This window comes from Molossus molossus, unplaced genomic scaffold (genome assembly GCF_014108415.1).
Source record: "Molossus molossus isolate mMolMol1 unplaced genomic scaffold, mMolMol1.p scaffold_m16_p_1, whole genome shotgun sequence".
In the NCBI taxonomy this organism is placed as follows: Eukaryota; Metazoa; Chordata; class Mammalia; order Chiroptera; family Molossidae; genus Molossus; species Molossus molossus.
In genome coordinates, this window is record NW_023425344.1 from 181,346,130 (window position 1) to 181,372,312 (window position 26,183).

Sequence of the window (26,183 nt, forward strand, 5' to 3'; positions counted from 1 at the left end):
TGGCACCAAAAGTGGATAAAAAGTAACAACAGTGACTATCCTCTCTGACCCTCCAAGCCTTCTTCTGCTCTTGTATTGGTTATTGCAACTGTATAAAATATCACCCCGAGCCTGTTGGAGCTCGGGCACTGAACCCAGGCAGGACATGGGGCAGAGGTGGGCATAAGGCATAGGGCTGCAGAGCAGACAGACAGCCAGGGTGATAAGAGCAACAGCCTCCAGAGACAGACCAAGGATACATCTGATGGGGCCAGGAGAAAAGATGGCAGAAACTCGGGGCATCAGACCAGGGAAAGAGTGTATGGAATGGAGAGCAGGAAGGAGACAGACCCTGGAGAGAGTCCTGGACACCGGAGCATTGCCACAGGCTTCAGCAGACAGCGGGAAGAGCCGTGAAGGATACTGAACTGATGGTGGGGCCACCGTGGCACGATATTCTTGGACTGTCAAGGCAAGTGGTGAGGTCGCTGAGCCAGGCCATGCTCACTGCTCAGTACGATCAAGGGCTGTCATGGCAACACCAGGAAACCAGTGCCAGTGTTCTCCCTCATCCAGCTTTCCAGGTTTGGTGGTTGTATTGGTTCCTTTTTTTTTTCAGGTTGAATAAAACGGTTTGATTTTATATATTCAACTTTTGTATTGGCTTCTTGAGGCTGCTGTAACAAACTACCACAAACTTGGTGGCTTAAAACAACAAAATTTCTTCTCTCACAATACCGGAGGCATAAGTCAAAAATCAAGGTGTCAGCAGGTTGGTTCCTTCTGGAAGCTCTGAGGAAGGGTCTTCTCCATGGCTCTCTCCAGCTTCTGGTGGCTCCCACAATCCTTGGCATTCCTTGGTTTTAGCTGCATTACTTCCATCTACGCCTCCTTCTGCACAGGGCCTTCTCTTCGGTTTGTCTGTCTCCTCTTCCTTCTCTCTCTCATAAGGATACTCGTGAAGACACTTAGGGCTCACCTGGATGATCCCACATAATCTCCTCATCTCAAGATCCTTACCTTAGTCAAATCTGTTACCACAGAGGGTAATAGTCACTCCTTCCAGGGAACGGGACGTAATCGGGCTTTTCTCCAGAATGTTCATGAATTTTGGTCTTTGCCCTTGGCTTCTCCAGGAATTTGCAGTTCTGAAGCTGAGGGCTCTTTACAAAGGTTCCGTGCCAAGTAGAAACTTGAGAAAAGGGTTAACTACAACAGCTAAATAAATTGTCCTGCCAAGCATTTCTGCCGAGTTTCTCAAGTTGATTCTAACAAAGCATGGGCTCCCATTAAGGGGAACCAGCTCCCTTTCTAACTTAGCCACACATTTTTATTAATGGCCTGTCATCATCGCAAGCACATTGCTCTGACTACGCAGTATACTCTCCCTCAACACCATTTCCAGAGCATTCTCTGCTTGTTTCTCTTGCTTACATCTTCCCAAAGCCTGGGTGGAAGAGCCAAGCTGTCCCTCGCCAGACCTTTGCCTCACTGGTTAGCTAGCACCACATCACAGGGTGCAAGGGGAATATCTCAGGTCCCTCACTGTCATTTTCCCCATATTTCTGTATGGCCTGTTCCTGCTCCTTCAAGGCTTTCCTCGAAGGTCTCCTCGGTGAGGCCTTCTCTGATCACCTCTTTTTTTTTTTTTTAATTTATTTATTTATTTTTGTTACAGATGTTTCTCCTTTTTTCCCCACTGGTTCCCCCCTTCCTCTCTCTCCCTGCCCTGTCCCCAGCTTTGTTGTCTATGTCCATTGTTCATGCACACATGCATGTGAGTTCTGTGGTTTATCTCTCCCCCACCACCCGCTCTTCTGGGGATTGTCATTCTGTACCCCACTTCCACATCTCTGGGACTACCCCATTCCTCAGACTGTTATGTTCATTATATTCCACAAATATCTGACCACCTCTTTAAGATTATAAACCACCCACACTGCCCCTGTCCAGCCCTCTGTCATCCTTTATTTTTCTCCACAGAACGGTGCCACCTTCTAACATTCTGTATATTTACTTGGATGTTTTGTTAATTATCTGTCTCTCAAATTAGAATGTTAGCGTTTTGAAGGTTGATTTTTGTGTTCACGGCTGCAACCCCAGCATCTGGATGGGTACTTGGCACATAGTAGGCCTTTGATGAATACTTACTGGGTAAGGAACTTGGTGACTGAGCTCCAGGTCTGGTCTATATGGTGTTTTGTACCATTTACACCCTTTCTAGGTTGGAGATCTTTGTAAATGGCACCAGAACACATACCCTATACCTCTCATTCTAGTTAGTTCTAGAAGTGGTAGACAGGTAATCCCAAAATCTTGTTTGAATCTTTTTTTTTTACCTTTCACTCCCACCAGCTCTTTATCTGAATCTACTGGAATTTGTCAGAGAAAGACATTACAAGAAAAGAAACCTAAGACAATATCCCTCATAAATACAGACAGAAATACTTGATAAAACATTAGCACATTGAATCCAGCCTAGGATGAAACAGCATGATGGTCGGGTTGCTCCTGTTGAATAAAGAGTTCACTGTAGCTAACCATAGTCAAGTCTCTCACCTTCACAGCGGGACAGTGACACACGCAACAGCCAAGCTATATAAAGGATGTGGTCATCCCAGGAGGTGAACTTGCAAATCAGACTCTGGCTGCCAGAAACTATCCTGGACTAGAAGAGAGAAAGAGAGGTTTTTGTTTTCATGCGGACTCTGGTGCTATCCTATGGATGTATCCCATCAAACTACTTTGTATGACCTTTTTGGTACCTTCAACAACTAAACCTCCTTGACAGGAACCCCAGATAAGAGTTTGAGCCTCATTTCTGAATTGTATTCCATAAAAAAAAATGATCATATAGCAATAATTCAAGTTTCCATTTGTTTTTCTTTAGGATCTGTTTCCTTTTCCAACACCTTCCTTTCTCCTGCCTTGTCTGTAATTCATTTGCTTGCAATGTGCTTTCCTTCTTTGTTGTTTCCTTCTTCCCTTCATCATCTTTTTTACTAATAGACACTTTACGTTCTTATAAGCCACCTGGACTGTAAAAATCCATGAGGTCAGGAACTGTTCACTCGTGTACCTAGCAGTGCGAGGCACATGGTGGGTTGTTTAATGGGTAACTTTTGGATGGATGGTTGGACAAATGAGTGGCTTTTTAATCAAATTAATCTGTCACAGTAGATTAGTCTTTTGGGATCTTCTTAAAAGTATGTGTCTTTCATAATTTATACTCAAGATTTTTTTTTAAATTATACTTATTTTAGCTTTCTGTTTACATGAAATCAAGACAAATAGGTGTTTTACTGAATAATGAAATTACAAGCAGAGTTGTTTATATACTCTTTTTCACTGGGGTCTGTTCCTTTTCAGGTCTGGTATGACTCTAAGACATTTGCTTCTTGGGAAGGAGCATGTACTGTGAACATACCAGTAACCTTGGACACTGTAAGTTATTTTCAGACTGTTGTTTTTCCTGCTGTGCTGTATTAGCCTGCTCAGACTGCTATAACAAAATAACACAGACTGGGTGGCTTAAAAAACAGAAATGTATTGCCCTGGCCAGTGTGGTTCAGTTGATTGGACACTATTCCATGCACCAAAAGATTGTCAATTCGATTTCTGGTCAGGGCACATGCCCAGGTTGTGGACTCCATCCCCAGTAGGGGGCATGTGGGAGGCAGCCAATCAATATTTCTCTCTCATTGATATTTCTATCTCTCTTTCCCTCTCCCTTTCTCTCTATCTAAATATCAATAAAAACATAGTTTTTTAAAAAACAGAAATTTATTATCTCATAGTTCTGGAGGCTAGAAATACTAGATTAAGGTACCAACCAATTTGGTTCCTGGTGAGGACTCTTCCTGGCAAGTAGACAGCTGCCTTCTTGCTGTGTCCTCACAGGACAGAGGGAGAGAGTGAGGTATAGGATCAAGGCCCCACTCTTATGACCTCACTTAACCTTAATTATTTCTATAAAGGCCCTGTCTCCAAATACAGTCACATTGGAGGTTGGGGTTTCAATGTATGAATTTGGGGGCCACAAACATTCAGTCCATAACATGTGCCTACATAGAAAGAACCAAGGACATTAGAATTCTGCAGAATAACATGTACCTATGGAGACAGAAAGTGGATTAGTGGTTGCTTAGGGCTGGGGAAGGGAGAGGATTTGGGGGGCAATGGGGAGTGACTGCTAATGAGCATAATGATTCTTTTTGGGGTGATGAAAATATTTTAAAGTCGGTTATGGTGATAGGTGCATGACTCTGAATACACTAAAAACCATTTAACTGTATACTTTAAATGAGTGACTTATATGGCATGTGGATTATATCAATGAAGCTGTTAAAATGTGAGAAAAAAAGTATAAAAATAACATATACTCTGATGAAACATCAAGGACAAACAGCTCTTCCCCATATACTTACATTTGTATGTCTAAGAAAAATAATAACACTGAAAATAGAAAGCCAATGTGGTGGTCATCACACATGCCATACAGAGCGTCCTTCTACAGGACCAAGTCAAAAAAACCAAGTCAAATGTTTTTCATTGTAATCCTGGACCTCTCGGCCCAAATGCATGCTATCAGTTATGATGTTAGAAGCACAGTGGCAAATCCAGATTGAATTTCTGAAGGGAATCTGGTCCGCAGCTGAATCACTAAGTAGTGAGAAGATTAATAAATAGGTATTGGTTATCTTTTTAATTGGTTATTTTTAAGTTGTCAATAGAGTATGAATTCCATTATAAAGAAAATGATTTCAGATGTCAACTTTCATTTCTAGAAGAGATCTTAACATGCATCTACTCGAATCTCTCATGCTTACACGTGAAGACACAGGTTCAGAGAGAAGTGAAATTACTTGTCCAGGGTTATGGCTAGATTGTGGCAGAAATGAGACAAGACCCTATTCCATACTAACTTACTACCTCATTCTTTGAGGGGGAATAAAGAGATTGGCTGATGAGGGTGGGAAGACAGAAACTTTATTTGTTACTGCCAACTGCGAGTCAAGCAGAAAGTGGACTTAACTACTCCACGTGGCCTCACTCCCGCGTTCATTTATATTCTTGTACTCTTCTCCCTGCTTGTGTACCATCCCTCATGTGATCCAGGGCGCTTTCTTACAGAAGACCATATTGGAAGACAGGAAACCTGCTGGGAATGGCATTCCAGAAGACCCATAGATGTGGGTCATGCCTGCAAACCTGTTGTCAGAGTCACTTAAGTGCCCTTGGTAGTGTCTATAACAGAAGTTTCCCAAATTCGCCCTCAGAATTGAGTCATTCATCCTGAGGATCCAGGGAATCAGGGAGCAAGATGGGTATAGGTTACTGTGAATAAGAACAAAAGTTGCCCTGGCCGATTTGGCTCAGCGGTTAGAGCATCGGCCCACTGACCAATGAGTCTCAGGTTCAGTTCCGGCCAAGGGCACATACCTCAGTTGCGGTTCATCCCTGGCTCTGGTTGGGGTTGTGTGGGAGGCAGCCACTCGATGTGTCCCTTTCACATCGATGTTTCTCTCTCTCTCTCTCCCTCCACTCTATCTGAACAAAAATGGAAAAATGTCCTCTGGTGAGGATTAAAAAAAAAAAAAAGAACAAAAGTCATCTCCCCCAAACAAAGAAACTACCATCGTTTATCTACATATATACATCTGGGCCTGCTTACACAGACAGAAAAATTCACTCTTCAGCAGGGCCCTAGAAATAAACATGTTTATTATATTGACAGGAAAATTAAAGATACAAAACAGGAAAGGCTACTTATAGGATAGGCAGAATAGATAATAAATTGATGAAGGGTGAGAAGTGGTTTTTAGTGCTTGAACTCTTTTCCTTTTAATGCCAGGGCCCCCATATTTGCCATAAATTTATATTGCCTTTGAGTCTATACTTGTAAAAAATGTGTCTTGTACAATGAAACATTTTTAATTCTACTTTGAAATTGCCCTCTCTGAATACGCCTTCCCTGAGAGTGTTGCTCTGTTGTAGATACCAGTGTTTCAACGAGGCGGAAGTGTAGTGCCAATAAAGAGAGTTATAGGAAAATCCACAGGCTGGATGACTGATTCCCCCTATGGACTCCGGGTGGCTCTAAGCACTAAGGTATTTGGAAAATGTTACCTTTACACATTTTATTTGTTACTACTCTGTCTCTTTACAGTGGTGGCCCTGAGCCCTGGCCAGTTTGGCTCAGCAGTTAGAGTGTCGGCCTGCGGTCCAGAGAGACCTGGGTTCAGTTCCCGCTAAGGGCACGTACCTCGGTTGCAGTTTGTCCCCGGCCCTGGTTGGGTCTTGCGGGTGGCAACCACTCGATGTGTCCCTTTCACGTTGACATTTCTCTCTCTCTCTCTCTCTCTCTCTCTCTCTCTCTCTCTCTCTCCCACTCTATCTGAACAAAAAATGAAAAAATGTCCTCGGGTGAGGATAAAACAAAACAAAACAAAATACAGTGGTGGCCCTTTGAGTGTGTGACACTGTAAAAGTGGGGAATCCCATCTGTGGGACAGGTGCTTCAGATGTTTATCTAGAAATCAAAGTTTTGAATCATTTCTGAATCATTGTCTAACTTGTCTGACCTGCCTGGAATTGTTCTTAAAGGGGCTCTGAGAACTAGAAATGATAGAAATTTCCTCTGGAACACTGTGACCCTTGTGCTTTGCAGCTTGGCATTGGTAACCACTGGACTGAAAGGTCACCGGGGCCTAGGCAGCCTGCCACACGGATTAGCCCTGAAACCAATCTCCTGTAAAAGGGTATCTGTATCAGTGCAACATTTCAGGGACACCACCCCCACACAATGACTTCTGTTCTCATTAAATGGCTCAAACAACTAAAATCTCCTTGGGTAAAGCCTGGAAGAATCCAGAATTGATCTGTCTTTTTGAGCCAAACAAGGCCTATAGCAGATTCCTCTCCTATCCATTTGCCCAAATACAGTACCAAAAACAAATTCTTACTCATGCAAATACTATAAAATAATTAAGCTTTCTTTTTCTTACATCCTTCTTTTTCATCTGTTTCACTTAGGCATGTTTTATGATGCCAAACAATGGGCCTTGGGCCCATAAGAGGCCACAGAATAAAATACAAGAGACTTCGAGATCCCGCCATATGGAATGCTGTGACATTCTTTGACATGCAAAAGGAGTCTTCCTACTTAAAAAAAAAAAAATTGATACCATTGTCTACATGGAGGGTCTTCTAAAGTTAGTTGATTTCACCCATTATGAATTTCTTTTAACTTCAGTTCATTCTATGAACTTTTATGACCTGTTGTCATTCTAGGATAGTATTTTCAGGAAGCCACTTATGCCAGTGACCATACTCCCTAGTTTAAATTTCTTTCAACAAGGCCTAATTCTTTGTGCCCCTCTTATGTGATTTCCTCATTTACTAATGGTTTTTGATTGTATATATTTGTATGACTAGTTTGTACAGCTTGAATATTAAGCTTTTATTTAACATAATTTTTCACAAAATTTTAAATCTAGTATTTCCCTTTAGGGGGTGACATTCTTTTCCCAGAAAATTATTATATAACCTCATTCTCTGTCTGTGATTTGCTCCCCAGGGTTCTGCTGTGGGTGAATTGTATCTTGATGATGGCCATTCATTCCAATACCTCCACCAGAAGCAATTCTTACACAGGAAGTTTTGTTTCTGTTCGGGTGTTTTGAGCAACAGGTAATAACAGCTAAAAATCTGCGTGCTTTCTTAGGTAGATGATGCTACCCTTTTGCTATTTTCAAATATACAGCTGATACAGTGATACCTCGGTTCTCGAACGCCTCGGTTTTCGACCAAATCGGTATTCGACCAGGAGATTCGAGAAACTTTTGTCTCGGAATCCGAACAAATATTTGGAACTCGAACTTCCGAGATGAGCCGAGTTGAGCCGAATGGCGTTCATTCGGCCCAGCGCGCCTTGCTTGCGTCATCAGTGTGAGTGCAGAGAGAGAGTCACGCTTTGTGGAGTCACGCTTTCCTATTGGTTTCATTGCTTCGGTTCTCGAACAATTCGGTTCTCGACCATCCTCCTGGAACGAATTATGTTCGAGAACCGAGGTATCACTGTAGTTTAAGATACAATTTGAAGAAGTTAATGATGAAGGACACTTGTGGAGTGTTTTGTTTGTTTTTTTCTTTTCTTTTTTTCAGCTTTATTCAGGTATAGTTGACAAGTAAAATTGTAATATACTTAAAGTGTACAACATGATGATATGATATCCATATACATTGTGAAAGGATTCCACCATGGAGTTAATTAACACATCCATCACCTCACATATTTACCTTTTTTTTTTTATGAGAACACTTACAGTCTACTCCCTTAGCAAATTTCAATCATACAACGTGGTATTATCAACTATAGTCACCATGTTATACCTTAGATTCTCAGACTTTATTCATCTTAGAACTGAAAATTTGTACCCTTTACCAGCCTCTTTCTATTTCTCCCACTTCCCATCCCCTAGCAACCACCACTCTACTCTCTGTTTCTATGAGTTTGACTTTTTTTTTTCTTTTTTTTTTTTTATCCTCACCCGAGGACATTTTTCCATTTTTTGTTCAGGTAGAGTGGGAGAGAGAGAGAGGAACAGAGAGAGAGAAACATCGATGTGAAAGGAACACATCGAGTGGCTGCCACCCACACAACCGACCAGGGCCGGGGACAAACTGCAACCGAGGTACATGCCCTTAGCGGGAACCGAACCCGGGTCTCTCAGGACCGCAGGCCGACGCTCTAACCGCTGAGCCAAACCGGCCAGGGCTGACTTTTTTTTTTAACATTCCACATATAAATGATACCATACAGTATTTCCTTTTCTCTGTCTGGTTTATTTCACTTAGCAGAATGCCCTCCAGATTTATTTATGTTGACACAAATGGGAGAATATCCATCTTTTTTAAGGCTGAATAATATTTTATTATGCATATATAGCACATCTTCTCGATCCATTCATTCACTGACAGACAGATTGTTTCCATACCTTGGCTATTGTGAATAATGCTGCAGTGAACATGGGGGTAGATATCTCTTTGAGATAGTTATTTCATTTTCTTCAGCTATATACCCAGAAGTGGGATTGCTGGATCATATGATAGTTCTATTCTTAATATTTTGAAGAACATTCATATAGTTTTCCATTGTGGTCATACCAGTTAACATCTCAGCAACAATGTACAAGGGTTCCCTTTTCATCACATTTCCACCTGCATTTGTCTTTTTGATTAGACATCCTAACAGGTGTGAGGTGATGTCTCATTGTGGTTTCGATTTGCATTTCCCTGATGATTAGTAACACTGAGCACCTTTACAGGCACCTGTTGGCCATGCACATACATGCCTTCTTTGGAGAAATGCCTACTCAAGTTCTTTGCCAATTTTTTTATTTATTTATTTATTTTTTTTTTTTTTTTTATCCTCACCCGAGGATATTTCTCCATTTTTTTGTACAGATAGAGTGGGAGGGAGAGAGAGGAAGGGAGAGAGAGAGAGAAACATCGACGTGAAGGGACACATCGAGTGGCTGCCACCCGCACGACCAACCAGGGCCGGGGACAAACAGCAACCGAGGTACGTGCCCTTAGCAGGAACCGAACCCGGGTCTCTCCGGACCGCAGGCCGACGCTCTAACCGCTGAGCCAAACTGGCCAGGGCGCCAATTTTTTTATTTTTTGTAAATCCTCACCCAAGGACATTTTTCCATATTTTGTTCAGATAGAGTGGGAGGGAGAGAGAGAGAGAAACATCGACGTGAAAGGGACACATGGAGTGGTTGCCGCCTGCACGACCCAACCAGGGCCGGGGACAAACTGCAACCGAGGTACGTGCCCTTAGCGGGAACCGAACCCGGGTCTCTCTGGACTGCAGGCCGACACTCTAACCGCTGAGCCAAACCGGCCAGGGCTCTTTGCCAATTTTTAATTGGGTTGTTTTATTTTATTTGATTGCTATTGAGTTATATGAGTTCTACTATATTTTATTTTATTTTATTTATTTATTTTTTTTTAATCCTCAACCGAGGACATTTTTCCATTTTTTGTTCAGGTAGAGTGGGAGGGAGAGAGAGGAACAGAGAGAGAGAAACATCGATGTGAAGGGACACATCGAGTGGTTGCCACCCGCACAACCGACCAGGGCCGGGGACACACTGCAACCGAGGTACATGCCCTTAGCGGGAACCGAACCCGGGTCACTCAGGACTGCAGGCCGACGCTCTAACCGCTGAGCCAAACCGGCCAGGGCAGTTCTACTATATTTTAGATGTTAATTATATATTTGACCATACTCTTTTTGGAATCGTGGTTAACAAATATTTTCTTTTATTTCGTAGGTTGCCTTTTCATTTTGTTGATGGTTTTCTTTGCTGTGCTTTTTAGTTTGATGTCAAACCACTTGTTTATTTTTGCTTTTCTTGCCTTTGCTTTTGGTGTAAAGTTCAAAAAAATTATCACCAAGATTTATGTCAAGGAGCTTACTCCATATGTTTTCTTCGAGGATTTTCATGGTTTCAGGTCTGACATTCAAATCTTTACCCATTTTGAGTTTATTTTTGTGTATGGTGTATACTAGGAGTCCATTTTATTTCTCTTTTTTTGCATATGGATATCTAGTTTTTCCAAAACCATTTATTGAAAAGACTATCCTTTCCCCATTTTATATTTTGAGGGTCTCTATTCTGTTTCATTGGTTGATGTGTATTTTTATGCCAATACCATAGTATTTTGATTATTATGGCTCTATAGTATAGTTTGAAATCAGGCATTATAATGCCTCCAGCTTTGTTCTTCCTTCTCAAGATTGCTTTGGCTCTTTGGGATCTTCTGTAGTTCCATGTGAACTTTAGGATTTTTTTTTTCAATTTCTATGGAAATTGCCACTGGAATTTTGATAGGCATTACGTTGAATTTGTAGATTGCTTTGGATTGCGCAGACATTTTCTTTTTTTTTTTTTTTTAAATCCTCACCTGAGGACATTTTTCCATTTTTTGTTCAGGTAGAGTGGGAGGGAGAGAGAGGGAGAGAGAGAAACATCGATGTGAAAGGGACACATCGAGTGGCTGGGATTGCGCAGACATTTTAACAATATTCTTCCAACCATGAACACAGAATACCTTTTTCCTTGCGTCTTTTTCAATTTCTTTCATCAATGCCTTACAGTTTTCAGTACAGATTTTTCACCTCCATGAGTAAATTTATGCCTGAGTATTCTTCTCAATACTATTCTGTATGTGGCTATTTTCTTAATTTCTTTTTTCAATAGTTTGTTAATGTAGAGAAACACAGCTGATTTTTGTATATTGATTTTGTGTCCTTCAACTTTACTGAATTTGTTTATTCTGACAGTTTTTTGGTGGAATCACTTAGGGTTTCCTATATATAATATCATATTGTCTGCAGATAGATATAGTTTTACTTTTTTATTTTTGATTTGGATGCCTTTTATTTATTTATTTTCTTTTTCTCCCTAATTGCTCTGGCTAGGATCTCCAGTACTATGTTGAATAAATGTGGCAAGATTGGGCATCGCTGTCATCTTTGACTATGTTAGCTGTGGGCTTGCTATACATGGCCTTTATTATGTTGAAATATGTTCCTTCTATACCCAATTTTTTTTTAGAGTTTTTATCATGAAAACCTGTTGAATTTTGTGAAAGCTTTTTCTGAATCACATGATTTTTTTTTATCCTCACCCGAGGACATTTTTGTATTCGTCTTCTGATAGAGTAAGAGGGAGAGAGGGAGGAAGAGAGAGAGAGAGAAACATCAATTTGAGAGAGACACATCGACTGGCTGCCACCCACATGACCCCAACCAGGGCCGGGGACAAAACCCAATCAAGGTATGTGCCCTTAGTGGGTACTGAACCCGGTCTCTCTGGACCATTGGCCAATGCTTTAACCGCTGAGCCAAACCGACCAGGGCCGTATGATTTTTATCCTTTCTTTTGTTAATGTGGTGCATCATATTTATTGATTTGTTATGTTGAACCATCTCTGTATCCCAGGGGTAAATCCCACTTGATTGTGGTATACAATCCTTTGAATGAACTGTTGAATTCATTTTGCTAATATTTTTTTGAGTATTCTTACATCTGTGTTTATTAAAGATATTGCCCTATTTTTTTTTTTTTTAATTTTTTCTTTATTGATTTTAGAGAGAGAGGAAGTGAGAGGGAGAGAGAGATAGAAACATTGATGAGAGAGAACATCGATTGGCCGCCTCCTGCATGCCCCCCACTGGGGATCAGGCCCACAACATAGGCTTGTGCCCTGACCAGGAATTGAACTGGCAACCTCTTGGTGCATGGGTCGACACTCAACCACTGAGCCACACTGGCCGGACCAGGAGCATGTTTTTTTAATCTCCACATATTTGTGAATTGATTTCTACTGTCATACAATTATGGTCAGGAAAGCTTGATATAATTTCAGTCTTCTTATATTTGTTAAGACTTGTTTTGTGGCCTAACATATGATCTGTCCAGGAGAATCTTCCACATTTACTTGAGAAGAGTATGCAGCCTGCTGCTGTTGACTAGAATCTATCTGTTAGATCCATCTGTTTCCTTATCGATTTTCTGTCTGGATAATCTATTCATTGTTGTAAGTGGGGTAGTGAAGTCCCCTTCAATAGTTGTAGTGCTATTTCTCCCTTCAGATCTGTTAATATTTGCTTTATATATTTTAGGAGCTCTGATGTTGTTGGGTGCATAAATATTTACAAATGTTATATCCTCTTAATGAATTGACTTGACCCCTTTATCATTGTATAATGACCTTCATTGTCTCTTGCTACAGCCTTTGGCATAAAGTCTGTTTTGTCTGATACAAATATAGCTACCCCTGCTTTCTTTTGGTTTTTATTTGCATCAATATCTTTTTGTATTCATTCATGTTTACTCTGTATATGTCCTTAAAGCTGAAGTGAGTCACTTAAAGGCAACATATAGTTGGGTCTTGTTTCTTTTTAGCCATTCAGCAACTCCTTCTCTTTTGATCAGAGAATTTAGTCCAAATACCTTTAAAATAATTATTGATAGGTATAGACTTACTATTGCCATTTTGTTCATTGTTTTCTAGGTGTTTTGTAGTTCCTTTGTTCCTTCCTTCCTCTCTTTATGTCTTCCTTTATAATTTGATGATTCCCTGTAGTGGTATGCTTTTTCTTTCTATCTTTTGTGTATTTACTATAGGTTTTGGCTTTTTGGTTAACATGAGGCTTCCATAAAACATCTTTTATTATAACAGTCTATTTTAAGCTGATAACTTAATTTTGAACACATACCAAAGCTCTGCACTTTTACACACTCCTTCCCACATTTTATGTTTTTGATGTCATAATTTTTTATAATGTGTATTCATTAATAAATTATTGTAGTTATAATTATCTTTAATACTTTTGTCCTTTAACTTTTGTATAAGAGTTATAAATGATTTACCCAAAACCATCACAACATTAAAATATTCTGGATTTAACTATATATTTACTTTACCAGTGAGTTTAATACCTGCATATATTTTCATGTTACTAGTTAGCATCCTTTCATTTCAGCTTCATGAACTCCCTTTAACATTTCTTGTAAGGCTGGCCTAATGGTGATTAATTCCGTTAGCTTTTGTTTGTCTGGAAAACTCTCTCTCTCTGCTTCAATTCTAAAGAACAACTTTGCCAGGTAGAGTATTCTTGGGTGGCAGGGTGTTTTTTGTTTTGTTTTGTTTTTTCCTCTGACTATATCATCTCACTCCCTTCTGGCCTGCAAGGTTTCTGCTGAAAATTTTGCTGATAGTCTTATGGGGTGTCCTTGTATATAACAAGTTACTTTTTCTTAATGTTTTTCAGGTTCTTTTTGTTTTTAACATTTGAAATTTTAATTATAATGTATCTTAGTGTGGGTTCTTTAGATTCATCTTTTTTAGAACTCATTGGGGTTCCTGGATATGGATGTCTGTTTCTTTCCCAAGGTTAGGTAAGTTTTTAGCCATATTTCTTTGAATAAGGTTTCTGCCCCTTTCTCTTCTCTTCTCTTCTCTTCTCTTCTCTTCTCTTCTCTTCTCTTCTCTTCTCTTCTCTTCTCCTCTCTTCTCTTCTCCTTCTGGGACTACTATAACGCATATATTGGTCCACTGGTTGTTATCCCATAAGTCTCTTAAGCTGTCTTTACTCTTTTTTATGCTTTTTTTCTTTTGCTCCTCCAATTGGATGAATTCCACTGTCCTGTATTTGAGTTCACTGATCCTTTCTTGCACTTGATCTAATCTGATGTTAAAACCCATTATTGAATTTTTTCAGTTCAGTTATTGTATTCTTCAGCTCTACGGTTTCTGTTTGGTACTTTTTTATATTTTCTATCACTCTGTTGAAATTCTCACTTTGTTCATCCTTTACTTTCTGATGTTAGTATTGTTATGATCATTATTTTGAACTCTCTATCATATAAATAACTTGTCTCTATTTCATTAAGGTCAGTTTCTGTAGACTAATCATGTTCTTTTGTTTGGAAGATACTCCCTTATTTCTTAATTTTTCTCGATTCCCTGTGTTGGTTTCTGCACATTAGATAAAACATCCACCTCTTTCAATTCTAACAGACTGGTTTTGTGTAGGAGATGAACTTCATCAATCAGCCTGGCCTGAGCTCCTGGTTGCTTCTAAAGCTTTGTGATTATCCAAGTGGCCATCTTTGTTCTTAGTGGCTGCCAGTAGTTGAGGATGTACCAAAACCCATTAGTGACCCAAAGGGAGAATGCAGTCAGTATTTGATGCAGGCTGATTAGAAACTTGACTCCCAGGCAGTAACTGTAAAAGTTCACAGTCATGCCCCTTCTAGGGAGAATTTGAGAAATGGGTGTTTTTTGCCTGCACCCTCTGTGCTGAGCCTGGGGGATAGCTATAGCACACCCATTAACAACTGCTTCTTTGTTTCATACAACCCTATGGAACTTGTGAACATAAACACAGCTGGCTATCAGGATTGAGTGATTTGGGAGCCTAATCCTCAGGTGGGAGACTTAAAAGTTGGAGTATTAGCCCTGGCCAGTGCTTCTCAGTGGTTAGAGCATCAGCCTGAGCACTGAAGGGACACAGGTTCAATTCCCGGTCAAGGGCACATACCTAGGTTACAGGTTTGATCCCTGCCCCAGTCAGGGCATGTGTGGGAGGCAACCAGTTGATGTGTCTCTCTAACATTCTCATTCTCTCTCTCTCCCCTGCTTTCTCCCTCCTTTCCACTCTCTCTAAAAATCAATGGAAAAATTATCCTCAGATGAAGATAAACAACAAAAATTGAGGTGCTAGAAGTGTGGCAAATCCTTCACTCTTCAGGAGCCGGGGTTCCCTCTCCTAATTGTATGGCACTGTGCTGGGGCGGGGGTGATAGAGAGAGTGTGTCTCAGCCATTCCTACCTGATTTGATGTGGGTATTTTTTCAGTCACCAGATGTGTAGGAGTCAGTCAGCTAATTTCTGGATTGCTCTCAAGGGGAATTGCTCCCTGGGTAGCTTTACATTTGGTTCATCTGTGGGAGGAGAGAAATTCAGAAACCTCATGTGTCACCATATTGGTCCAGAGTCCCCTGCAGTATTTTTTTTTCAATCACTCCATAAACTTCTCTTCCTTACTGTCTCCATCTTTCTTTCCTTTCCTCTCTAAAATTTTTTTAAAAAATAATTCAAGTTCCCATTAGTCCCATTTATTCAACCATTCAACAATTCACTAAGTATCTGATTTCTTTCAATTTGGTTGCTGTGTCCAACTCACATTGGTGACTTCAGTGTCCTTAGGTGATTTCTCTCCAAATGACTTTAAAAAGAGAGGTTGTTTTGGCTACTGGTAACTTAGCCCTCAACATGTAGAGTCATCTGTTTCCATCTTTTCATCCTAGTAAATATGATAACTATTTGGTTCAGACTTCCCTAGGAAAAGAAGGGAGGTGAACTAACCAGGCTGTTGGATCTGTTAACCAGGCCAAACCCCTCTTTTCCTTATTTTTCTAATGCCATTTATATTTCTTTCAGTTGTGCTGACGAGAGGGGTCATTATCCCAGCAAGTGTGTGGTGGAACAGATCTTTGTCCTAGGCCTCAAGAAGCAACCATCCTCTGTGACCACCCACTCATCTGGTGAGGAAACATGCCGTCTACTTTTATAAACATAGAAATGCTGAGGTGAAGAGATGAGCAACCCTAAAATGACATAATGTGTTCAGCAGGTAGACTCGACGCTCTCTGGTAGAGGTCGAATACAGTAGTGTCTCAGAGGGAGCAAGGCCGTCCTCTTTCTCTGCATCAGCTGGTCTCTCTGCTCACTGTCAGCTGTTAATATTTTTCTAAGGGGAATTAATTTGGGCTTGAAATAATATTGTGGCTTCTCAGAATATTTTTGTTAAACTGTAGGTATCTAAAGCCCTACTTGTGCTTGTGGAATTACTTACAGGGCATAGAATGAGATATATCCTTTCTAACCTACTGAATTTTTTAGACAAACACTTTGTTTCTTACAGTTTATTTTCAAGCAATCTTGCATTCAAAACAGTTGGGTGTTTCATGTTTAAAAATCCATGGAACTCCACAAGTAAAAGTGGTAGGTTAAATTCTCCCAAGTAGGGTATAAGGTTTTATGACAGGGTCAGAAACACTTCAGATACAAAGAAAAAAAAAATTCTCTCCTTGATGTTCATCAAACTTTCCCTTTTATTGTCTTGATATTTAGATGGTAAAGATCAGCCTGTGGCTTTTACATATTGTGCCAGAACGTCCACGCTAAGCCTGGAGAAGCTGTCCCTGAACGTTGGCACTGACTGGGAGGTCCACATCAAATGACAGGGAAGTGCATCTGGTGACAAGCACAGGGAGCAGCCTGCACCCGTCTACCTTTCCCTTGGCCCTTTTTGGGATTTGTGCTGCATGATCATTGACTACTCTGACAAAAAAATATCTTCCATTAGTCATCAGTTTGCTAATGAACAACAGATTTCAGATTTTATATTTTTAGATGTATTAGTAATATTCTTGTGTCAAACACCACCTGTTCTCCTAGATGCAAGGAGCCCTGAGACCTGTATAGAGATCATGTCCCTTCCATTGGCTTCTGAGGCCATGGCCCTGCAGGAAGCACCGTAGCCCCATGAGTAGCCTCTCCTTGAGCATGGCAGGAGGGGTTCTTCCACGGGAGCTGTGGACCACGCCCTCCACGTGTGGTCCCTCTGTGGAAGCTCGCCTCTGGCCGTGCAGCAGAGTCACTGAGCTTACAGCAGCCGCGCTGCTCGAGGCCTATCTCCAAGTGAACAGCAGCTTCTGGCATCCCCCACAGCCATCTTTCACCCCTTAGGCACGCAAAACAGCCCTTTCTGCTTGCACTGCATACACTGTAGTAACAGGGAGTTGTTCTCCCTAGAGACTGACTCAGGAGTACAAAGGGTTCTTTTCCCTGCCGTGCTTTTTGGGCTCCAAAGTTCCCAGTTAATTTTCAAATTCTAATTTCTTTATCTTAATTGTTTTTATTAGATACTTTCTACTTAGCAAAGATTATTTGTAGTGTGAACAAGCTATAATTAATAAAAATAAAATAAATGCCCACATCGCACCACTGAACCTCACAAACGGAACACATGGCTTCGACCAGGGGAAGGCACGTGAGGCACTTACCTTAGACACAAAGAAACGTGTGACAAAAACATAGTAACCAAAATAAATTGTATTTAAATGCAACATTTTTTTTATCCTCACCCGAGGATATTTTTCCATTTATCTTCAGATAGAGTAGGAGGGGGAGGGAGAGGGAGAGAGAGAGAGAAAGAAACATCGATATGAGAGAGACACATCAACTATCTGCCACCTGCACAACCCCAACCAGGGCCAGGGAGGAACCGCAGAGGTACATGCCTTTGACCGGAATCTAACCCGAAACTCATTGGTGCAACATTTTTCTTTTTCTAAATTTTTTAATTATCATTATTATTTTTTATTTTTAGAGAGAGAGAGAGGAAGAGGGAGAGAAACATTTATGAGAGAGAACATCGATTGGCCACCTCTGCATGTCCCCCACTGGGGGTTTGGCACACAACCTGGGCATATGCCCTGACCAGGAATTGAACTGGCGACATCTTGGTGCATGAGTTGATGCTCAACCACTGAGCCAAACCAGCTGGGCACATTTTTTTAAATAAAAATTAAAGCAAAAAATCCATAATTAACAAAATATCAAAACTTTAAATACAGACATGCTCAGTAACACTGAATTCTCCTTTTGCCTCTGGCTCCAGTACAGCTCAGTGTGGGGCAGAACATGGCAACAACCCATTCCTCAGGATGCTTCTGGCTCTGGAGACCCCAGTGGCTTCCTGCTGCCTGTCACAGCACCTGTTGGGCAGCCCCCTGTCCTCAGCACTCCTCAACATGCACAGTTTCTTATCAGGCCTCCTCCACTGAGCGGTTTGCCAACTGCCACCTCTATGCCTTCTGTTTCCTGGGCCCCAATATCCACCCCTTCTTCCTGCCTCTGCACATCAGACCGTCTGTGCAGGCCCTACTCAGATCCTACTTTTCCATTAAGCCTTGCTAATTACTCGAACACCCCCAACCCCCTGTACCCATGAGCAGTGATTTTCCCCTTCTCTGAAGTCCTGACCCTGTTATAATATGTGCTCTAACTTAGCATTCTCAGGGATCATCCCTTAATGCCTCAGGTTTGTCTGCCTGTTACCCTGCTGGGTTGTATGTTCCTCAAGAGCATATTTGTCTTATATCTGCCAGGGCACCATTATACTTGGCTTTTAGTAAGTATTGACTGTCATTGGTTAACTGATGGACTTGATTGATTAGAAAGTGAGAATTAAATATATTTGTTTCTGATTTACTTTTCTGACATCGGGACTCCTCTCTCTAGAGGTAGTAAACATTGTGCATATCCTCGTGAACATATTTCATTGTATCAGTTGAGATTTGAGTTTTGTACCATATATAAGTTCATGCAGATATATGCAGATTCTTGGCTCCTGTTTCTGTAGGCTTTGCAATCAAGGGGAAAGGAAGAAGCCTACGTTAGCTGAAGTTGTATTTCCCAGCTTCAAATTTCCCTTGCCTGAAAACTAGGTGCTCTTACCTAATGTAAATGATGGTTTTTAATAGCATTTAAAGCTGAATAATTAAGACCTATATTCAGATCAACATTTATTGTATATCTGTTCTTCCATTTAAAATAATTTTGGAGGAAAGAACGAAACAAGGACTAGTGGGGTGAGTTAGTGAGGAACTTCTCTCCTTTAACCCAGAACTCTACTGAGACGTTCAACCAGAGACAGTGAGTGGAGAGAAATATGGTCTGGGTGTTTTTCATTGTGTTTTGCTTTTATTGCTTCTCACATTTTACCCACCTCTTATTTCTGAAGCTATGTACCAGAGCTGTGTGGGGCTGAGATGGCCTATAGGTGTTCTGTTACCTTGTACTTCTTGATACGGTTTCTCAGGAAATTGGATTTTATGTAAGAAACTAGAACCATTTCAACAGAGCTTCAAACAAAGCTCTAAAGTGAATGCATAATGTATCTTTCCCTCAAGACTTAAATACCAAGGAATGAGTTAACAAATCGGTTTAAAAACAGAAACTGCTTGAGGGGAGAGAGGTGGAGGAGGGTGTAGGGGGGATAAATGGTGATGGAAAATAAAATGAAATTAAAAAAAAAACTCAGAAACTACCCAATAAAAATACAGGCAAAAGCAGTTCACAAAAGACATGGAAACAGACAAAATAAGCATGAAAGATGCTCAGCCTCATTAATAAATGATTTTTTTTTTTTTTTTTGCCTGATTGGACAAAATCAAAAGAGTGAAAAATGTTCAGCACTGATGTTGGTGTGGGGCGTAGTCATCCCTGTGAATCATTGGTGGAATTTTAAATAAGTAGAGTCTTTCAGGATGGCAATCTGGCAATTGTACCAAAAATTTTAATTTGCATACCCTAACCCAGTCATTCCACTTCAGATAAATTGCTCAGAGCTACTAATTGCATTGTGGTTTATACTGTGGAAAACTAGAAATAAGCTAAATGCTCTTTTACAGAGGATTGGTTAAATACAGCCTTTCATATAGTGGAATATTATGCAACCATTAGAATAACAATCTGTATGTATCAGAACAGTTTTGGATTAAATGTTTACTGAGTGGTTTTCTTTAAGTAAAACTTATAATAAACAAACCGAAATGGAGGGATATAGGTCCCAAAAACGGGTCTGAGGAGCTGTTCCAGATTGAAGGGGGCTAAAGAGACATGACAACAACTGTGTGGTCCTGGGTTGGCTTCTGGGTGTAAAACAGACAGTTTTGGGACAGTTTGCAACATTTGAATGGGATCTTTTGATTACATGGTAATTTGCCTAATTTTAAGGGTTGTACTATGATTATATAGAAGAAATGCCCTGTTTTTGGAACTACATACTGAAGTATTAAATGGTAATGGGCCCATCATATCTCTAACCTACTCCCAAGTGGCTCAGAAAAAAATGTATGTATGTATGAGGCAGAGACAGAGACAAAGAGAGAAAATAGGCAAAATGTGTCCACATATTACAGTTTAAGAGTCTGGGTGAAGGGTATACAGGAACTCTCTGTTTTCAATTTTCCTATAATAACTTTTAAAGTATTTCAAAACAAAAAGTTTAGAAACAATGGTGCTGAGCCATTCTCTATAATATGTAGTAGCTTTAAAATGCTTGGTTTAAGGCTTATAAGCTGTGGCGTGTAATTAGGGTGAAACAGTGGAGTGAATTATGATCTCCAGTACAAGAAAATACCTTTATTTCTGATGCTGCAGACCACTCAGTAATCTTCATCAGACACCTGCTCTTCACCTGAGAAACGCTGGGCCACGCCAAGTCCTCTCCTTCAGGGAACCGATGCCAGCCTCTGACAGCAGGCCGGCTCCTGACTGCACCACCCACACTGGTAGCAGTAAGTGCTGCTGCACCGCAGAGGTCTTGTCTGACCCCAGGGAGCCTTCAGGAGAGTGTTTACACTGAAAAATAGAATAGATCACATGTTTATGGCAGGCGTTTATTTAGGGCAGATGCCCTAGAGCAGCGGTTCTCAATCTGTGGGTCGCATCCCCTTTGGGGGTTGAACGACCCTTTCACAGGGGTCACCTAAGACATAACAGTAGCAAAATTACAGTTATGAAGTAGCAACAAAAATAATTTTATGGTTGGGGGTCACCACAACATGAGGAACTGTCTTAAACGGTCACGGCACTAGGAAGGTTGAGAACCACTGCCCTAGAAAGTGGCGAGGGAAAGTCCTTCATATATTTGGAAGGCTAGTTTGGTCACCTTCCTTCTTGCCCCAGGTCTGAGTCATGCTGTAGAACTGGCTGTGCTGGGTCATATAGATCCCAGCTATGGTGGGTCTGGGGTGGTCAGTTCTTGCTAGAAGTGAAACTAGGATGCAGGTTCCAGTTAGACTAGGTACCAAGATATTGCCTGTCCAATGAGGCTGGTGTCACTTAAGATTGACCCATAGGTTAATTATATTCTGAGGTACAGCCTACTTCTGAACTAAGTAAACTCCATGGTCATGGTCCCATGTATCAACATGACAAGGGCCAATCCTGGATTGGGCCATTCATCTAGTGGGGAACCTTTCTTCTGCCAAGGGCCCTTTGGATATTTATAACATCATTTGCGGGCCATACAAAATTAGCAACTTAAAAATTAGCCTGCTCTATTTGGTCAGGCTAATTTGGACGGTGTGTGATGTGAGCTGGTATGGATTTAGCAGGCCTCATACGGCCCGCGGGCCCAATGTTCCCCATCCCTGAAAAGCTCCCTAGAGCAGAAAGCACAGCTTGTCACCATGGGTTTGCCTTAAAGTTGTGCGGAGCCCTGTATGCTGGTTAACTCACCAGTCAGATCACTGAAGCCAGGGGAGGGAAAGACCAGTTCTGGCTGGTGCCTGGTCTGTGTGCAGAATTCCTTCACTTTTCACATCCCTTTCAGTATCCAGGTATTATAACGATGGGCAGCAGAAACACAGTCAAACACATACATATCCTGAGCTTAATGGTTTTTAGCTCATACTTGACCATCCTACCTAAAAGCCATCTTCGTAATGGAATTCCGATGACAATAGGCATTTCACTCTGCTTTTAAGATTTCCATCTACCACTCTAGCTGGTTGGGCTCAGCGGTTAGAGCATCGACCTGCGGGCCAAAGGGTCATGGATTCCACTCTCGGTCAAGGGCATGTACCTGGGTTGCAGATTCGATTCCTGGCCCTGGTCGGGGTCATGCAGGAGGCAGTCAATCGATGTGTCTCCCTCACATCGATGTTTCTCCCTCCCTCCCTCCCTCCTTTCCACTCATCTAAAAATCAACAGAAAAATATCCTCTGGTGAGAATTACAAATAAATAAATAAATAAATAAATAAATAAATAAATAAATAAATAAATAAATAAATAAATAAATAAATAAATAAATTTCCATCTACCAAATCCTTCGTATGGCCTCCGTAATTCCAGCAGGGGATCTCTGGACTAAGATCATCTCTCAGCGCGGGGAGCAGAGCGCCAACAGCAGCTCCACTGGAAACAGATAACCATGTGACCCACAGTCAGCGAGGCCATGTAACTAGCACTGCAGGAGAAATAGAGGAGACTCTGGCATCTGACATCAGGTGGGTCTGTCCCGTGACCAGCCTTGCTGACTGTAGTGCCGCAGCGGGACCAGCCAGAACGAGGCAGCTGCTTCTTCACAGTTGTTTCCAACAGGACTGATGGTGTTAGATTCCTCTCCAATCAGAGTGAGGAGAAGGGGAGCCCTGGCTATTTATATGCAAGGATCCGGAGAGTTTATGCCGAATTCATGTTTCTGGAGACTTAGTCGCGCGTTTACTCCTTCACTGGAAATCAGGAGACCTGGGGCCTAGTTCGGTTCTGCGGTGAACTAGCTGTGTGATCTATGCCATGTCATTTAATCCCTCGAGGCCTTGGTTTCCTCACTTGTTAAAGGGATAATCTCTAAAACTGAGTTTTTCATGACTTAACTGTAAAATACAGATATCTCAAGTTCCCTCAGTCGTAAAATGGGATTAATCGAACCTGCAGGGTTGTCATACACACTAAAAATATTCTATGCAGCCCTGGCCAATTTGGCTCAAAAGTTGGAGCATCAGCACACAGACTGAAGGGTCCTGGGTTCAAGTCCAGTCAAGGGCATGTGCCTGGGTTGCAGATTTAATCCCCAGCCCTGGTCAGGGTTGTGCAGGATCAATGTCTCTCTCTTTCTCCACCCCACCTCCTTCCCTCCCTTCTACTCTATCTAAAAATCAATGGGAAAATATCCTTAAGTAAGGATTAACAAAAAAGTTCTATGCATATGGAGAAGAAAAGAATAGTAACTTTACTTTGGAGAAACCTGATAGACACCACCTTAGCCAAGGAATCCAGGTTAACGTCACCTGTAATTAAATGCATCAATATCATGTACCTCCAGATAGGATTTCATGAGAAGGGCACATTACCTCTCTTATATTCTTCCCCCAAATTCATAACCTTAGTCTAATCATGTGAAAAATATCAGACAAATTCAACTAAAGGGACATTCTACAATATGACTGGCAAGTACTGTTCAAAAGCCAAGGTCGTGAAAGAGAAAGACTGTGGAACTGTCAGAGATGGAAGGATACCAGTGAGACAGGACGAATACAATTCAGGATCCTAATTTGGATCCTGCAACAGAAAAAGAAAAAAAGAAAAAAAACATTAGTGAAAGCACTGAAGAAATCAAAATATGTCTTGTAGTGTAGTTAATACCAACATTAATTTCTTAGTTTTGATCATTGTGTAAACATTGGGGGAAAATGGGTGAAGGGTATACAGAAACTCTAACCTACCTTTCCAACACTTTCATAAGTCTAAAATTACTTTAAAATTACAAAATTTAAAACTATGTGATGTGGCTAGCTTATACTAGGCACTTAATGAATGATTATAAGCAAATGCATTGCTTCCAAACAGAGTTGAACCAAAGAAATATTTATTAGTGGAAACGACAGTGAAGTAGAGCCATTAATTGGTCTTGTTACAATAGAAATCATTCCAGCCACAGATATTGCATGACCCTGGCTCAAATATGTTATAAAAACTAGTTCTTTATCCTTAAAGAGGCTTTTGTGCATTGAAATGTGCAGCTGTTTACATGCTCATCATCTGCCCTTTGTTCGTGGGCTCAGATTGGATTTCTCCCCGATAGCATGCGTTTCTACAGCTGGGTAGCTGAATAAACCTTGAGTTTGAACCTGCTCATCTGAGAGGGAGTTTTATTCGCAGCCATTGGTAGAGCAAAATGAATAGCACTTTGCACTCTGTGTGTTTGACATTCCCATCCTGCTGTGATAAGAGGTCCATTTCTGTCACACCCTCCTCTCCATTACTAGCAGATGGAGCTTAGACAGCTGAGAAAAGAAAGATCAGCACGTGTGTGGCCCAAAGACAGCTCCTCCTCCAGGGGCAAACCAACCAAGAAACTTTTATTGCATTGGTAAAGCAATAAGAAGTGTAAGAATTTTCTCCAGGTAAGGAGAAATTTCATTCCGCAGATACACAATACGTATTTATTAAGAGCCCTCTATATACACTTAACTCTGAGGGTGAAATAGGGACCAATGTCCCACCTTCACAGAACCTACAGTCTGTGGGCAGAAAGGAAGCTCAATAAACAGAAATAATAAAATGTGCTTTGCTGAGAATTTCAAGGTGGAATAGAGCACTGAGCAGGGACTCAACATATGATGGTGGGGAAGAAAACTCCCCCCGTTGCTCTCCACGCCATTGGTGAGTTTGCGGGTGGAAGATATTCTTTTCAGAGGCCCATTTAGTGCAGGCAGATAGACATGCCTCTGATTGGAGACACTGTGACCTGGTCCTGGGCAGACTGCACCTGTCCCAGTATTATACACGTGGAAGATGCTCCTGCTCATGGAGTGAGCACTGGTTTGCACCAATGAGTGACTACCATTCAATCTGATCTAGCCTCAAAGTATATTAAAGTCAGGTCATCTCTAACAACATTTATTGAGTGCTTAAGACAATCCTGGCACTATTTAAATGTTTTACATAAATTGCCCGGCCGATGTGGTTCAGTGACTGAGCGTCGACCCATGCACCAGGAGGTCACAGGTTCAATTCCCAGTCAGGGCACATGCCTGGGTTGTGGGCCCGATCCCCAGTGAGGGGCATGCAGGAGGCAGCCGGTCGATGTTCTCTCTCATCGATGTTTCTGTCTCTCCCTTTCTCTCTTTCTAAAATCAATAAATTAAAAAAAATTAAATAAATGTTTTATATAAATTAACTTAATTTTTTTCTTTATTGATTTTTAGAGAGAGAGGAAGGGAAAGGGAGAGAGAGAGAAACATCGATGAGAGAGAACATCGACCGGCTGCCTCCTGCATGCCCCTCACTGGGGATCGGGCCCACAACCCAGGCATGTGCCCTGACCGGGAATTGAACCTGTGACCTGGTGCATGGGTCGACGCTCAGTCACTGAACCACACCAGCCAAGCTAAATTAACTCAATTTTTACAACTGCATAGCAAAGTGATTATCATTATACCCATTGTATAGGTGAGAAAACTGAGACATAGGGAAAAAGTAAGTAACTCACCTTAAGTTCCTCGGGCACAGCCAGAGAGCGGCAGGCCCAGACTCACGCCTCAGGAGTCAGCCTTCAGAGGCGGCCCTCCTCTACCTGCCTCTCCAAGAGTAGGAGTCAAGGTCTTTGGGAATTTCCTTGGAGGGCCAGGAGCATAGGCTGATGGTTCCTACAAGGTGCAACTCCAGACACAGGGCTCCTCAAAACGGCAACCCCAGGGATCAAGAGCCTGGTTGTACTCCCTACTTCAGCTGTCACTTCCCACCTTCTCTCGTAGCCTCTAACCTGGGAACAGGCAGGGCTGCAGTCTGAGACAAGCATCCACTCAGCCACACTTGGAATGTGGCCACCTCCTTACAGCCCGAGTAGCAGCTACTGTGGGCAGGAGATGAGGCGGGGGCCAGGCAGGAACTTCCCTCCCTGAGAGCCACTATGTTCTCATCTAAGAGCCCTGAAACCGCCTCTTTCCGTAAGACATCCGGGACCTGACCACCAGCCTGGTACAGTATCCGATTCCAACTCTGACTCGGATGACTGGCATGGTGTACCTGGATA

At 41.6% G+C, this 26,183-nt stretch overlaps 1 protein-coding gene across 2 annotated transcripts in view; it reads left to right on the plus strand.

Moving 5' to 3' along the window:
* GANC (glucosidase alpha, neutral C) overlaps positions 1-17,694 on the plus strand; it is a 92,258-nt gene extending 74,564 nt beyond the window's left edge. For both annotated transcript variants that reach the window (XM_036264499.1, XM_036264500.1), the window contains exons 20-24: positions 3,349-3,423; positions 5,977-6,090; positions 7,559-7,671; positions 16,009-16,112; positions 16,702-17,694. In XM_036264499.1, coding sequence (XP_036120392.1) covers positions 3,349-3,423; positions 5,977-6,090; positions 7,559-7,671; positions 16,009-16,112; positions 16,702-16,811 — 516 coding nt within the window. In that variant the 3' untranslated portion in view covers positions 16,812-17,694. The remainder of the gene's footprint in view (positions 1-3,348; positions 3,424-5,976; positions 6,091-7,558; positions 7,672-16,008; positions 16,113-16,701) is intronic.
* The last annotated feature ends 8,489 nt before the right edge of the window (positions 17,695-26,183 follow it).